The 14,651-nt window shown below is 40.9% G+C and overlaps 2 protein-coding genes across 15 annotated transcripts in view; one reads left to right on the forward strand and one right to left on the reverse strand.

The window, feature by feature from the left end:
- cct6a (chaperonin containing TCP1, subunit 6A (zeta 1)) overlaps positions 1-14,651 on the forward strand; it is a 48,069-nt gene that overhangs the window by 14,757 nt on the left and 18,661 nt on the right. The gene's annotated exons all lie outside the window — the stretch shown is intronic.
- The window catches only part of LOC310738888 (actin-binding LIM protein 3-like), a 59,695-nt gene that overhangs the window by 7,334 nt on the left and 37,710 nt on the right, over positions 1-14,651 (reverse strand). For 5 of the 14 annotated variants that reach the window (XM_083564362.1, XM_083564363.1, XM_083564361.1 and 2 more), the window contains 4 exons: positions 14,223-14,294; positions 12,021-12,050; positions 10,580-10,709; positions 8,332-8,430 (listed from right to left, as the gene is read on the reverse strand). In XM_083564362.1, coding sequence (XP_083420488.1) covers positions 8,332-8,430; positions 10,580-10,709; positions 12,021-12,050; positions 14,223-14,294 — 331 coding nt within the window. Of the gene's footprint in view, positions 1-6,365; positions 6,417-8,331; positions 8,431-10,579; positions 10,710-12,020; positions 12,051-14,222; positions 14,295-14,651 lie in introns of all 14 variants that reach the window. The other 9 variants (XM_083564358.1, XM_083564359.1, XM_083564357.1 and 6 more) reach the window with 3 other exon arrangements.

Genomic DNA, 14,651 nt, shown 5'->3' on the forward strand with positions numbered 1-14,651 from the left:
TTGAGAAACTTCAGGATCTCTGATGCGTTTTGGAAGTCACTAGAATGTCCTATAATTACCTCCTAAGGCATCTGACTGAAGGAACAGAAAACATGAAGCTGAACAGATATATATATATATACACACAGTATCTCACAAAAGTAAGTGCACCCTAAGTAATAACAGCTGTACACATGTTCTATTTCTCATTTTTGTCAGGACCATACAAATTTGTGTATTTTGTATTAGAGCAGTTAGAATTTGGAGCTTTAAGTCCAATTCTCTCATATTGACCACTGGATATTCTACATGGACCTCATGGTCCATGCCGAGGCTGTAAGAAGATTAGTATTATCCTGAAACTGAGTTACAGTACAGTGTTCAGGGTCATACAGAGGTTCTCCAAAACGGGTTCAACTTGGAACAGACCTCACAAGGGTCGATCAAAGAAAGTCAAGTCCTTGTGGTCTGATGAGACTAAGATAAACTTGTTTGGTTTAGATGGTGTCCAGCATATGTGGTGACGCCCTGGTGAGTCTTTTTTTTGTGTCTTGTTTACAGTCAAGAATGGTGGTGGTAGCATTATGGTCTGGGGCTGCATGAATGCTGCTGGTACTGAGGAGCTGTGGTTGTTTAAGGGAAACATGGATTCCAACATGTACTGTGACATTCTGAAGCAGAACATGATGCTCTTCCATTTAAAACCAGGCAGAATGGCAGTTTTCCAACATAAGAACAACTCCAAACAAACCGCTAAGATGACAACTGCCTTGCTGAGGATGGTGAAGGTGATGAATAACCAAGTTTGTCTCCAGACCTGAACCCTATTTAGCACCTGTAAATCCTCAAGCGGAAGGTGGAGAAGCTCCATCATGTGTGTAACATCCAGCAGCTCCGTGATGTCATTATGGAGGAGTGGAAGAGGATCCCAGCAACAACCTGTGCAGCTCTGGTGAGTTTCATACCCAGGAGGATTAATGCAGTGCTGGATAATGATGGTGCTCACACAAAATATTCACATTTTGGGCACAGTTTTGACATGTTCACTGAGGGTGTACTTACTTTTGTTGCCACTTAAATAAGCAATAATTGCTGTATGTGGTTATTTTTAGAGGACAGTAAATCTGCATATATTTATATGCAACAAACTTGGTAATGTAACAGTCTAAAGATTTTCTTTGACCGAACAAATCTATAAATGTTCAGATGTTCCACTGAAGTATGGAATGGGAGCCATGTTGGTTCACTTTCACATCCCTACTCCAAAACAACCCCAAACCCTTAAGTTTCCACCTCCATGTGTGTGACTGTGGGGTTGAGGGAGTCTGATCACATCTTCTCTCCTGTTCTCCATCTTTCTTCTGTTGTCCCATTTGGACTCCACAGAACCGTCTTCAGCTCATTCACTGTCCAACTCTTTTCGTTTTTGTCATTTATTGAGTTTGTTGCATGAAACAAAGCAACATTCGTGTGTCTCAAACACCATAAAAGACTTTTCACAGGCTCTTTATATGTTTGTATATACCGTATATTAGTTATATTCACTGAAACTTCTTCAGCTTGATGTTGCACAGTTTACCTGCAATCTACACCTCAAACGTTCCAAACGTTCTCTGACATAATTCTTTTCATATCCTTTTAATCATAGTCGATCGTTTTTTTAATCACATATATTTTAAAATGATTTATTTTACAATGCTGGTCAGTTCTTTTTGTACATCAGTAAGTGTGTGTGTGATAATCAATGCAATTTATCCTTCAAATGTTCATTAATCTCTAACGACAGAACAGCGTTAATGAAGGGAATGATGGAGGAAGGATGATTACAGTACTCACAGGAATCATGTTTCATCCAGGAAAAGAACAGCAGGAGAAGAAATAAAGGAAAGAAACAGGATCAGAGGAAAGAGGCGTAATTTACGGGGTATAGACGAATTTACGATATATTCTATTCAATTCAGTTCAATTCAATTCAATTCATTTTTATTTGTATTGCGCTTTTAACAATGAACATTGTCTCAAAGCAGCTTTAAACAGATAATGTGGTGATTAAAAGTAAATATGTTCTTTGTAAGTAAGTATGTCCCTGATGAGCAACTGTGGCAAGGAAAAACTCCTCGAGATGGCATTAGGAAGAAACCTTGAGAGGAACCAGACTCAAAAGGAAACTCATCCTCATCTGGGTTGCACCGAATGTCCATTTGAAGCAGATATACAATGTTGTGGGGTGCAGTGATGATGATCAGAAGCAAACTGTATTCCTGAGTCAGTGTAGCAGACTGTTGACATTAACTGCAGTCCAATCCATCCTCAAAGCTCCCGTTCTTACTCCGGAATATATACATTTATATATACGATTTACACGTTCAATACGTATTTTATAGACCAGAGCTAATGATAATCCAGGATGAGGTGAGCATTAAAATGGTGTAATGTTTCACACCTAGCTGTGGATTATCACCTCGTTCATGAAGCTTAGTGAGAAAAACGAAAACTCATCCATGGAGCTCAGTGAGATCATTAGGAAACGTGTACAATCGCTGTCTCACTCTGGATTGAACTGTCACTGGATGTTACTATGGTTACAGGTGTTTATAAACAGAACATTAATTTAGATTTAACTGACAAACACAAACTAACTGTGTGTTCAATGTTCTGAACTCACGCCTGAACTTCCAGCCAATCACAATCCACTATTCACAAGTGAACTTCCAGCCAATCACAATCCACTATTCACACCTGAACCTCCAGTCAATCACAATCCACTATTCACACCTGAACCTCCAGCCAATCACAATCCACTATTCACAAGTGAACTTCCAGCCAATCACAATCCACTATTCACACCCGAACCTCCAGACAATCACAATCCACAATTCACACCTGAACCTCCAGCCAATCACAATCCACTATTCACACCTGAACCTCCAGCCAATCACAATCCACTATTCACACCTGAACCTCCAGCCAATCACAATCCACTATTCACACCTGAACCTCCAGCCAATCACAATCCACTATTCACACCTGAACCTCCAGCCAATCACAATCCACTATTCACACCTGAACCTCCAGCCAATCACAATCCACTATTCACAAGTGAACTTCCAGCCAATCACAATCCACTATTCACACCCGAACCTCCAGCCAATCACAATCCACTATTCACACCCGAACCTCCAGCCAATGACAATCCACTATTCACACCTGAACCTCCAGCCAATCACAATCCACTATTCACACCCGAACCTCCAGCCAATCACAATCCACTATTCACACCTGAACCTCCAGCCAATCACAATCCACTATTCACACCCGAACCTCCAGCCAATCACAATCCACTATTCACACCCGAACCTCCAGCCAATCACAATCCACTATTCACACCCGAACCTCCAGCCAATCACAATCCACTATTCACACCCAAACCTCCAGCCAATCACAATCCACTATTCACACCCAAACCTCCAGCCAATCACAATCCACTATTCACACCTGAACTTCCAGCCAATCACAATCCACTATTCACACCCGAACCTCCAGCCAATCACAATCCACTATTCACACCCGAACCTCCAGCCAATCACAATCCACTATTCACACCCGAACCTCCAGACAATCACAATCCACTATTCACACCCGAACCTCCAGCCAATCACAATCCACAATTCACACCCGAACCTCCAGACAATCACAATCCACTATTCACACCCGAACCTTCAGCCAATCACAATCCACTTTTCACACCCGAACCTCCAGCCAATCACAATCCACTATTCACACCCGAACCTCCAGACAATCACAATCCACTATTCACACCCGAACCTCCAGCCAATCACAATCCACTATTCACACCCGAACCTCCAGCCAATCACAATCCACTATTCACACCCGAACCTCCAGCCAATCACAATCCACTATTCACACCCGAACCTCCAGCCAATCACAATCCACTATTCACACCTGAACCTCCAGCCAATCACAATCCACTATTCACACCTAAACCTCCAGCCAATCACAATCCACTATTCACACCTGACCCTCCAGCCAATCACAATCCACTATTCACACCTGAACCTCCAGCCAATCACAATCCACTATTCACACCGAACCTCCAGCCAATCACAATCCACTATTCACACCCGAACCTCCAGCCAATCACAATCCACTATTCACACCCGAACCTCCAGCCAATCACAATCCATTATTTACACCCGAACCTCCAGCCAATCACAATCCACTATTCACACCCGAACCTCCAGACAATTACAATCCACTATTCACACCCGAACCTCCAGCCAATCACAATCCACTATTCACACCCGAACCTCCAGCCAATCACAATCCACTATTCACACCCGAACCTCCAGCCAATCACAATCCACTATTCACACCCGAACCTCCAGCCAATCACAATCCACTATTCACACCTGAACCTCTAGCCAATCACAATCCACTATTCACACCTGAACTTCCAGCCAATCACAATCCACTATTCACACCCGAACCTTCAGCCAATCACAATCCACTATTCACACCCGAACCTCCAGACAATCACAATCCACTATTCACACCCGAACCTCCAGCCAATCACAATCCACTATTCACACCTGAACCTCCAGCCAATCACAATCCACTATTCACACCCAAACCTCCAGCCAATCACAATCCACTATTCACACCTGAACCTCCAGCCAATCACAATCCACTATTCACACCTGAACCTCCAGCCAATCACAATCCACTATTCACACCCGAACCTCCAGCCAATCACAATCCACTATTCACACCCAAACCTCCAGCCAATCACAATCCACTATTCACACCTGAACCTCCAGCCAATCACAATCCACTATTCACACCTGAACCTCCAGCCAATCACAATCCACTATTCACACCTGAACCTCCAGCCAATCACAATCCACTATTCACACCCGAACCTCCAGCCAATCACAATCCACTATTCACACCCAAACCTCCAGCCAATCACAATCCACTATTCACACCTGAACCTCTAGCCAATCACAATCCACTATTCACACCTGAACTTCCAGCCAATCACAATCCACTATTCACACCCAAACCTCCAGCCAATCACAATCCACTATTCACACCTGAACTTCCAGCCAATCACAATCCACTATTCACACCCGAACCTTCAGCCAATCACAATCCACTATTCACACCCGAACCTCCAGACAATCACAATCCACTATTCACACCCGAACCTCCAGCCAATCACAATCCACTATTCACACCTGAACCTCCAGCCAATCACAATCCACTATTCACACCCAAACCTCCAGCCAATCACAATCCACTATTCACACCTGAACCTCCAGCCAATCACAATCCACTATTCACACCTGAACCTCCAGCCAATCACAATCCACTATTCACACCCGAACCTCCAGCCAATCACAATCCACTATTCACACCCAAACCTCCAGCCAATCACAATCCACTATTCACACCTGAACCTCCAGCCAATCACAATCCACTATTCACACCTGAACCTCCAGCCAATCACAATCCACTATTCACACCTGAACCTCCAGCCAATCACAATCCACTATTCACACCCGAACCTCCAGCCAATCACAATCCACTATTCACACCCAAACCTCCAGCCAATCACAATCCACTATTCACACCTGAACCTCTAGCCAATCACAATCCACTATTCACACCTGAACTTCCAGCCAATCACAATCCACTATTCACACCCAAACCTCCAGCCAATCACAATCCACTATTCACACCTGAACCTCCAGCCAATCACAATCCACTATTCACACCTGAACCTCCAGCCAATCACAATCCACTATTCACACCCGAACCTCCAGCCAATCACAATCCACTATTCACACCCAAACCTCCAGCCAATCACAATCCACTATTCACACCTGAACCTCTAGCCAATCACAATCCACTATTCACACCTGAACTTCCAGCCAATCACAATCCACTATTCACACCTGAACCTCCAGACAATCACAATCCACTATTCACACCCGAATCTCCAGCCAATCACAATCCACTATTCACACCCGAACCTCCAGCCAATCACAATCCACTATTCACACCTGAACCTCCAGCCAATCACAATCCACTATTCACACCTGAACCTCCAGCTAATCACAATCCACTATTCACACCCAAACCTCCAGCCAATCACAATCCACTATTCACACCTGAACCTCCAGCCAATCACAATCCACTATTCACACCTGAACCTCCAGCCAATCACAATCCACTATTTACATTATTCACATGGTGTAAGTGGAAATATAAAACTATATGATCTATGATTCGTTATAAACTGACATTAATAAACTAGCGCTGGAGACATGGTAACGTTCGTTATCTAAAAACTGCACAAATACCAGGTCTCTTATAGATGGGTGGCTTCCTGTAGATGTTGGCCTCCACGCTCGCTGAAGAGAAGCAGAGAGAAACAGAACAGTAAGGAAGAAAAGGTCATTATGGGAACGATGTGGCAGGAGATTGTGGTGGAAAAGAAATGGACACAAAAGACACAAAATGGACACAAAAGAACGTCAGACGCTTAATTTGATATATCTGTCTTTCGATTTAATGGACGAATCGCTTCTCCTGTAAAACAGTTGGATTTATTTGTTGCCATAGAAATGATAATAATAATAAAAAAAATACAATAAATAAAAAAAATGCCACAGGCTGAACATAAGTAGCTTGTATTCTGAAAGCACATACAGCTTCCAGGGTCAAAGTTCAGGAGAATGTGCGGCCATTTTGACTAGAAATTCCGTCTACATTCTGAGGGTTTATAAATTAATTATAAATTACTTATGGAAAAGTTATTGTCAATAATGAGGTGTAATTTTTTTATTTGAACTACATTTCAAATATTTTGCTCGACTACATTTGACTTTTTACTCGACTACATTTAGTGAAATCAGTCGTTCCTTTTTATTAATGAGGATAAAAACGTAACTGGTGAAACACGCAGCGAGTCACCAATCAGGATCGAGCGCACGCTCTGTTTTACACGTGTTCTGATCGGCGCTCGGTGCATCTACTGATCACCAACATACAGTTCAGCATCAGTTCAACATCAAGCAGAACATTTAGAGAAGAATAAATGATGAAGAAACTCCAGACTCGAACTCACCACATCACACGTGACCTCATTTACACGTTTTTACTGAAGTAGATGAAAAGAAGGTTTTGTGTTCATGATCATCAATCAGTGTTTGAGTCTTTAATATCATTCTATTAATAGATCAGTGTGCTGAGAGTCACATTCGAGTCTTTTCACATAAACTGAGGTGATTAAATGAAGAATCTTGTGAAAAAACAATAACAGGAACATTAGAGTTATAATAAATCAGTACTTTGGATAATTAAGTACATTTAAAGGCAACTTTTTTGTACTTTTACTCGAGTGAAAGTTTAAAGAGACACTTTTACTGGAGTCACATTTCACCTACTGGATCTACTCTAACATGGTTTGTGCACTTTGTCCACCACTGGCCATAATGGGAAATCTGTCCCCGGTGTAAAAGTATGTGTTTATGACACTAATGATGATGAGTAACTCCAATGATTTAAAGTAATGACAGAAGATTGAAGATTGAAAAAGGAAAAGAGGGTCAGGAAGTCTTTGAAAAAGGTGCTGAAGATATGAAAACACACACACACACACACACACACACACACACACACACACACACACACACACACACACACACACACACACACACACACGATGGTAAACTAGATGTTCTATATTTGTGGTGTTAAAGATTTGAGGTACCGGTTTTGTGGTTTACTTTGATAAAAAAGGAGAGAATTCACACATACACAATGCGGCCAAAAGTATTGGGACATCCGACTGTTCCAGCCATATGCGGTTCTTCCCCTGTTACCACCAAGTAGGAGACACGTAATATTCTCTTCACTTCAACTAGGAGACCACAAACCTGTTCCAGCAGGACAATGCCCCTATGCACAAAGCCAGCTCTATGAAGATCTGCTTTCCATGGGTTGAAGTGGAAGATCTCCTGCTATAGAGCTCTATCCCTAGGCCAGGCCTCCTCACCTTCTCACCTACATCACTACCTGACTTTACTAACACACATCCTTGTTTGAATGGATCTCCACAAACATCTAATGGAACATCTTCCCAGAAGAGTGGATCTTATTATAACAGCAAATGGGGAGTAGATGTTTAAAAAGGATGTCCCAATCTTATAGACAGGGGTCCACAAACTTTTGGCCATCTAGTAATTCTATATAATTGAGGATAAAAGAGTTTTAAGAAGACTTGAGGTTGAGAGGATGGCTAAAAAAGAAGACGCAGCAGCTTACCTGGGACATGGAAATGCTTGGGTGTTTGGAACAAGGTGGACATATTGGACATGGCGTCGAGATGGCTGTAAGAGGGAGAACTCCTGCCGCTACCACCGCCTGCAGTCAGCCCGAGACCAATCAGAAAGCAGCACATGGACATTTCCATTCCCACCCCACCCGTGATGGATATGGATATCAAGCCAGTTTTTAATGTTATTTCTCACAAGTTTTCAGCGTGTGTTCTCCATGTCACATCATACAAAAGATATCTATTCCTTTAGAGAAAAAAATAAGGTTCTTGAGAGACGACAGATTTTTTTTTCACAGTTGCTGCAGTGTGAGTTTGGCATCACCCTCCTGTGCTGAAGTATCTCAAAATCTCTATGACTAATTATCCCTAATCAGCTCTCCAATCACACCAGTCTGCAATAGTTAATCCGCCTACCAACTAGTACCTGACTAGTACCAGATGGTAAAACGCTGTTGGTGAAAACATGCTCCACCTGCATTTTGGGTTCACGTGAGTGTGTATACCAAAAAAAAGAATTGGGCTTCCTGTTAAGCAGTTGTAAGAAAAACGGATTTTGTACTTTGTAAAATCATTAATTGAAAGTAATTGGTTTACAAGTAGTGCATCTATTTAGAGTCATTGTGAACTGAGAATAACCATAAATCATTATGAAGATTGTGAACAGATTGTATACCATATAACTCTTTTAAAGGGAAGATGGCGAGCCAACCAAACTCATCGATCAGTACAGATAATATCACTGTGATTAGAGTTCACTGGATCCTTCAATGCATCCATCTGATCTTTTCTTTCTCTTTTTTTACCAGTTAACTTTTACATTCTGTACTTGGGGATTCAGACACTTTGATTTATTTTTGTTGGGAAGAAGATGGAACGAAATGGAAATAAGAAGTCCCATCAAATGGAACAATTTTATTTTGATATCTAAAGAAACAGAGTGAACTGAGTGAAAAGACCCAAACACATACCCTGAAACACTGAAACACATACTATTGTTCTTAACGCAATCGTTGTGCTGAACATTTTGTTTCGTTTAAAAAAATTTCGTGCTTTTACAAATCTGTGAGTGTTTATCAATAACTTCTACATGTGCAATGCACCATAAGCATTAGCACTAAGTGATGAATATCTGATCCTAATGTGCACTAACCCGTAGGAAGAGGGTCAGACTGACATCAGACAATTCATTATTTTATTTCAATTCATTTTTACCTGTTTACTTCTGGTTATTTCGTGCGTATCTGAACTTAATAAACCTTCAGTGATCCAAACTGAAATCTGAATGAGCAAAACAAGGGCATGAGCAATTTGTACTTCCTGTATTGGTCTGAGCTTTAGTTTTAATACCCGGGACCGGAACAACAAATACGATTTGAATGATCTGAACGTTTTTGTGTATATCATCCAACCGACCAAACATTTCATTAGTGCACATTTCTGATCTTTTTTTCTCCAAATTTTGGATGCAAAAAGGAATCAGATGAATTTTATACATTTACAACAATACAAAATCTAATTTTGTAAAATATATTATTTATCTTTAATGAGAGAATATAAAAAAAGCACCTTTTTGTACTTTGAAAACATTTTGTTTTGATAGAATATTTCATGTATTTTTCATTGACATTTCATTTTATATAAATTTATTTATATTTGTAATCGGAAGCCGTCTCTGGCAAAAGAAATTCCTTCGGAATTAATAAAGTCTTTTCTAATAATTTGATATTTCTATACTTTGTTTCTGTCTTGAAATATAATACAGGAGAAGGATTTATGAGTGTTGTACTCGGATACACAAAAAAAAAACAAAAAAAAAAACATTTAATGACGATAAAAAATATTAATGAGTGACTTTTACCTCAGGAAATGGTTCAGAGACAGAAAAAAAATTATTCTAGTAATAAAATGTCACATTGTAAATGTATAAATGTATAAATGTATAAAATATGGCTGTTTTATTGCTTTCTATCGATATATTAGGGGTATAAATGCAATTAATTTTGTGTTTTTCTTACATTTGGATGCAAACAGATTAAGAAAATTGTCATTTTAATTTAAATGTATAGATTTCATTGATAGATTTCATACCCATGAATGATGCAGTCGAATGTTTTCAGACAATTTTAGCAACTGTAAACAGTATAGTAAACAATATAGTAGCCGTTAGCTTTGAGGAAAATACACTCCATAAATAGCTTGTGTGTGTGAATGAAAGGAATATGGTTGGGAACTGACCATAGCGGTAGTAGAGCTGAGGAGAACGTGGAACAGCAGGAGATGTTCCCTGACGGCTGTAAGTTGGTGAGTCGATGTATCCTGGGCTAGAGGAACGTCGATTCCTGAGGTCCAAATTGTCGTAAAAATCCTGTCCGAAATGAAGCAGGAATCATTTTATCACAAACATTGTGTATATACACAAAATAAGCACAAAAGTATTGGGACATCCGGCTATATGTGTTTCTTCACCAAATTGTTAACGCAAACTTGGAGACACACAATTGCTATATGTGGACGTCTCTGGATAGCCTTCCAGTGGCATTAAACTTTCCCTTTTAACATGGAGGCCCGAACCTGTTTCAACCCCTGTGCACAAAGCCAGCTCCAAGAAGATCTGCTTTCCATGGGTTGAAAGAAAGTGGAAGATCTCCTGCTATAGAGCTTCAACCTTATTGAACACCTTTGGGATGAATGTGAACGCTGACTGCACCCCAGGCCTCCTCACCTTCTCACCTACATCACTACCTGGTTTTACTAACACCCTTATGGATGAATGAATCTCCACAAATCTCCACAAAATCTATGGAACATCTTCCTAAAGAAGTGAAGCCTATTATAAGAGCAAATGGGGACTAGATGTGGAATGAGATGTGAAACCACATAGCAAACGATTGGAACAAAAGTGACTGGCAGGACGAATCCTTTCTGGAGTAAAACTGCCCTAAAACTGGATGAATGAATTAATAGAAATAGTTTTGAAGATGTGGAACTCGTGTTTGTGGCGTCTGGAGATCATGAAAGAAATCCTGGTGCTGCACCAACAAAATTAGGTGTGCTGTCAAGGTGGGAGGGGCATGCTGGGTTTCTCTCCTGTCAATCACAGTGACACTAGCCAATCATGTACAACTATGAATTTATAGTTTGTGTAGAAAGGCAAATAGCTCGTTTCTCTGTTTGAAAAGACGAGGATTTGGTTTTAAATGCCTTAGAGGAAACATGTTTTCTCCTTCGCTTGTGCATGTCCTAAGAGAAAGAGGAGCTGAGATCATTACAATGATATTTTAACTACACTATCTCTAAAAGTATAAGGAAAAGATGTATCCAGGATCATTCTGCACTTTCCTGGTTCCCAGGTGAAAATGCAGTTCTCCTGAGAGTCTATGGTGGAATGAACTTCTCATGGTGGTCTTTTCAGGGCTTTGAGACTGTTGGTACTGATGGTACTGTTCATTCTTGACACCTAATGTACATGAAGAAGTGTCTCTTCAAGGTGCTCTGGACAGCGGCATATTCTAAATGCTGCAGATGTAAATGGTTTTTTTCTAGATATTATAAACTGTTAACACCCCAAGCCCAACACCACGGTGGAACCTTCAGCAGCTTTGCATCCCGCAAACTGTAACATCAGAAACATCTTAGACATTTTTTTTTTTTTCAGAGCAAAAAAGCTTTTAAGTACCTGAGAGTACACCGAGAGACTTCCCAGAGACTGCGGTGAGGGCAGGAGAGGGAAAGAAGGGAAGAAAATTAACAGAAGTCAAGCAAGCAAGCACAAATTCATTTCACACTCCATTACTCCATCTGCTCTCCAGGTCCATGCCAGAAGATGGGATGTGGACTAAGAGTGGAGAGAAAGAGAAAACTGGTAGAGTGGAAACGAGTGAAATGTCACCGATCATTCATACGAAGGCTGTTGATGCAGTTTGTACAGCTTTGATAAGGAAATTTTGAGTATGCGCAAGTTCAGCACCTTTAGGTCCAAGACTGTAGAATAATTTTTTTGTTTGGAATAAACTGACCATGCCAACGGACGACAAATCCTTAAATCCATGCGCCGTCACCAATTAGCATGATATAAACCATGCAGCTGAAACCATCCATCTCTCTTACATAAGCAACAGCAGGAGCCAAGAATAATTCCATCATCTTTATCATCATCATCATCATTATCATCTCAGCTGTTCAAGATGCACTACTAAGAACAATCAGGGAGTCCATTAGCACCAAGTCTACCGTCTTAGTACCTCCCTGCAGTGGGAATGTTCTAGCCTGCCATCAGAGAAGTATCTGTGATAGGCGGCGTAAGGAACGAGGTCGGCTCTCGGCTCCCCGTGTACAACACTAAGCTTCTGTAACGACGACAGAGCCCTGTAACTGAGGACCTCATTCTCCATTTGGGCCTTAAGAACACACAAAGGGGGGACACAGGAGACAGAAACATGTGAAACACACACACACACACACACACACACACACACACACACACACACACACACACACACACACACACACACACACACACATCCAGATGGAGATTGAAACTGGCATTGTAGCAGACTTCTTACTGCACATTCCACACTATGCTGTTTTTTTTAATGACTTTATTGGGACTTTTATTCTGAAATTATTGTTGAGTATTGAAACACTGCTATTTAATGGATTTTCAGCCATTTTGTTTAGTTAGTAAGCAGGAAGTGGCAAAAGCACACGGCTCGTTGGATGGTGTATCTAATTATCTTTTCACACTGTTTTCAAACTATTTGTAAGTGAATAAAAGTTAATATTTTTCGGTATCTCCCAAACTTTGGGGTACATCACCCACAAAAACGTGATCAGATAAGATTGGTGTTCGACTCAATCGGTGCTGAATAATGGGGTGTCACTAAAACACGTGCTGTTTAGTGGCCCAGACTTAAATAACACCCTTTTGGGTGTCCTGTGATTTAGGAGAGAGCCTATAGGAGTCTCGGCAGAGTTCTCAACAAGAACGAGATTACCTCAGGTTCCTCTGGAATGAAGACAAAAACAACATGGAAAAAAGTGTGAAAGATACAGAATAAGAGTTCACGTTTTTGGTAACAGTCTCCTGCTGTAGACATTTACTGCATAAGGAAAGCAGCTCTGGAAGGTGAGGAAGAACATGATGCTGAAAGATGGTGTATGTAAATGACTGTCTTGCTTCTGTAACTCCAGAAGAGGCAATAAATATTCTGACAAGAACCAAAGAGATGCTTGCTGAATATAACCTGTTATTACACAAGGTCACATCCAACAGCAAACTAGTAATGAAAGCTTTTCCTGTAGAAGATCGTGCAAATATCGTAAAAGACCTTGATCTCAGTTTGGACTCCCTCTCTGTCCTACGCATTTCGGGACTAACTTGGAATTTGGAAACTGATCGTTTCACATTTCAAGTCGTTTTATGACACCCATAATGATGCATGGTAAAATGATCATGCGGGAGCTTTTACTTAAACAACATAAATGGAATTATGCCACTCCCACCCGAAAAACAAAATGAATGTAACAAATTAAACGAGTCTTTGAATGTCATTGAGGATATTGAGATTCTAAGATGCTACATTTTAGCTTCACTAAGCTCGAAAAAGAAAAGAGCTTTGCATCTTTTCAGATGCCTCAACAACACCATTAGGAGGCGTGGCCTATTTGCGAGCTATTGACATTTAAGGTAATTGTCATGCTGGATTCGTCATGGGAAAATCCAAGCTGGCAGCGAGACCTGCACATACAGTTCCACGGTTAGAACTGGGCGCAGATGTTTTGGCTGTGGAATTGTACGATCTGCTCAAATTTGTCAAATTCTATACTGACAGCAAATCCATGCATTTAAAAATGTGTGTGTGTTTGAAGTTCGACTTACACAAATGACCCGGCTGGGAGATCCTATACTGGAGCCGGGAGGAGAGATGGAGGCCTCTGAGGTGCGTCTGAGCTACAACAACAAAACAAACACACAAAATTGATGGCAGCTTGGTGGTGCTGGGATTTGAACTCAATAAATCCAATGTCTTAACCACTGAGGTACCACCTCCAATCATCCCGTTCTTCAGCTCCTCTGAGTAGACAGGAGGCGTGAGATCTGATGATGAAGTCTGGGGTTTCATTTTTTCCTTCCTACTGATTCTGTTCATTATGAATGTTGTTCCGGAAACAGTGACACATTTGCTGTGCTTTAATTTCACTCTGTTTAATGCAGATTCATTCAGACTTCCTGTCAATGAGTTCAGATCGGTTTGTATTTGGAGGGAAGTTGGAGAGGATTTTGAGCCTCAGTTTGGAGTCAATAAAA

This window comes from Silurus aristotelis (genome assembly GCF_946808225.1).
Source record: "Silurus aristotelis genome assembly, chromosome: 16".
Lineage (NCBI taxonomy): Eukaryota > Metazoa > Chordata > Actinopteri > Siluriformes > Siluridae > Silurus > Silurus aristotelis.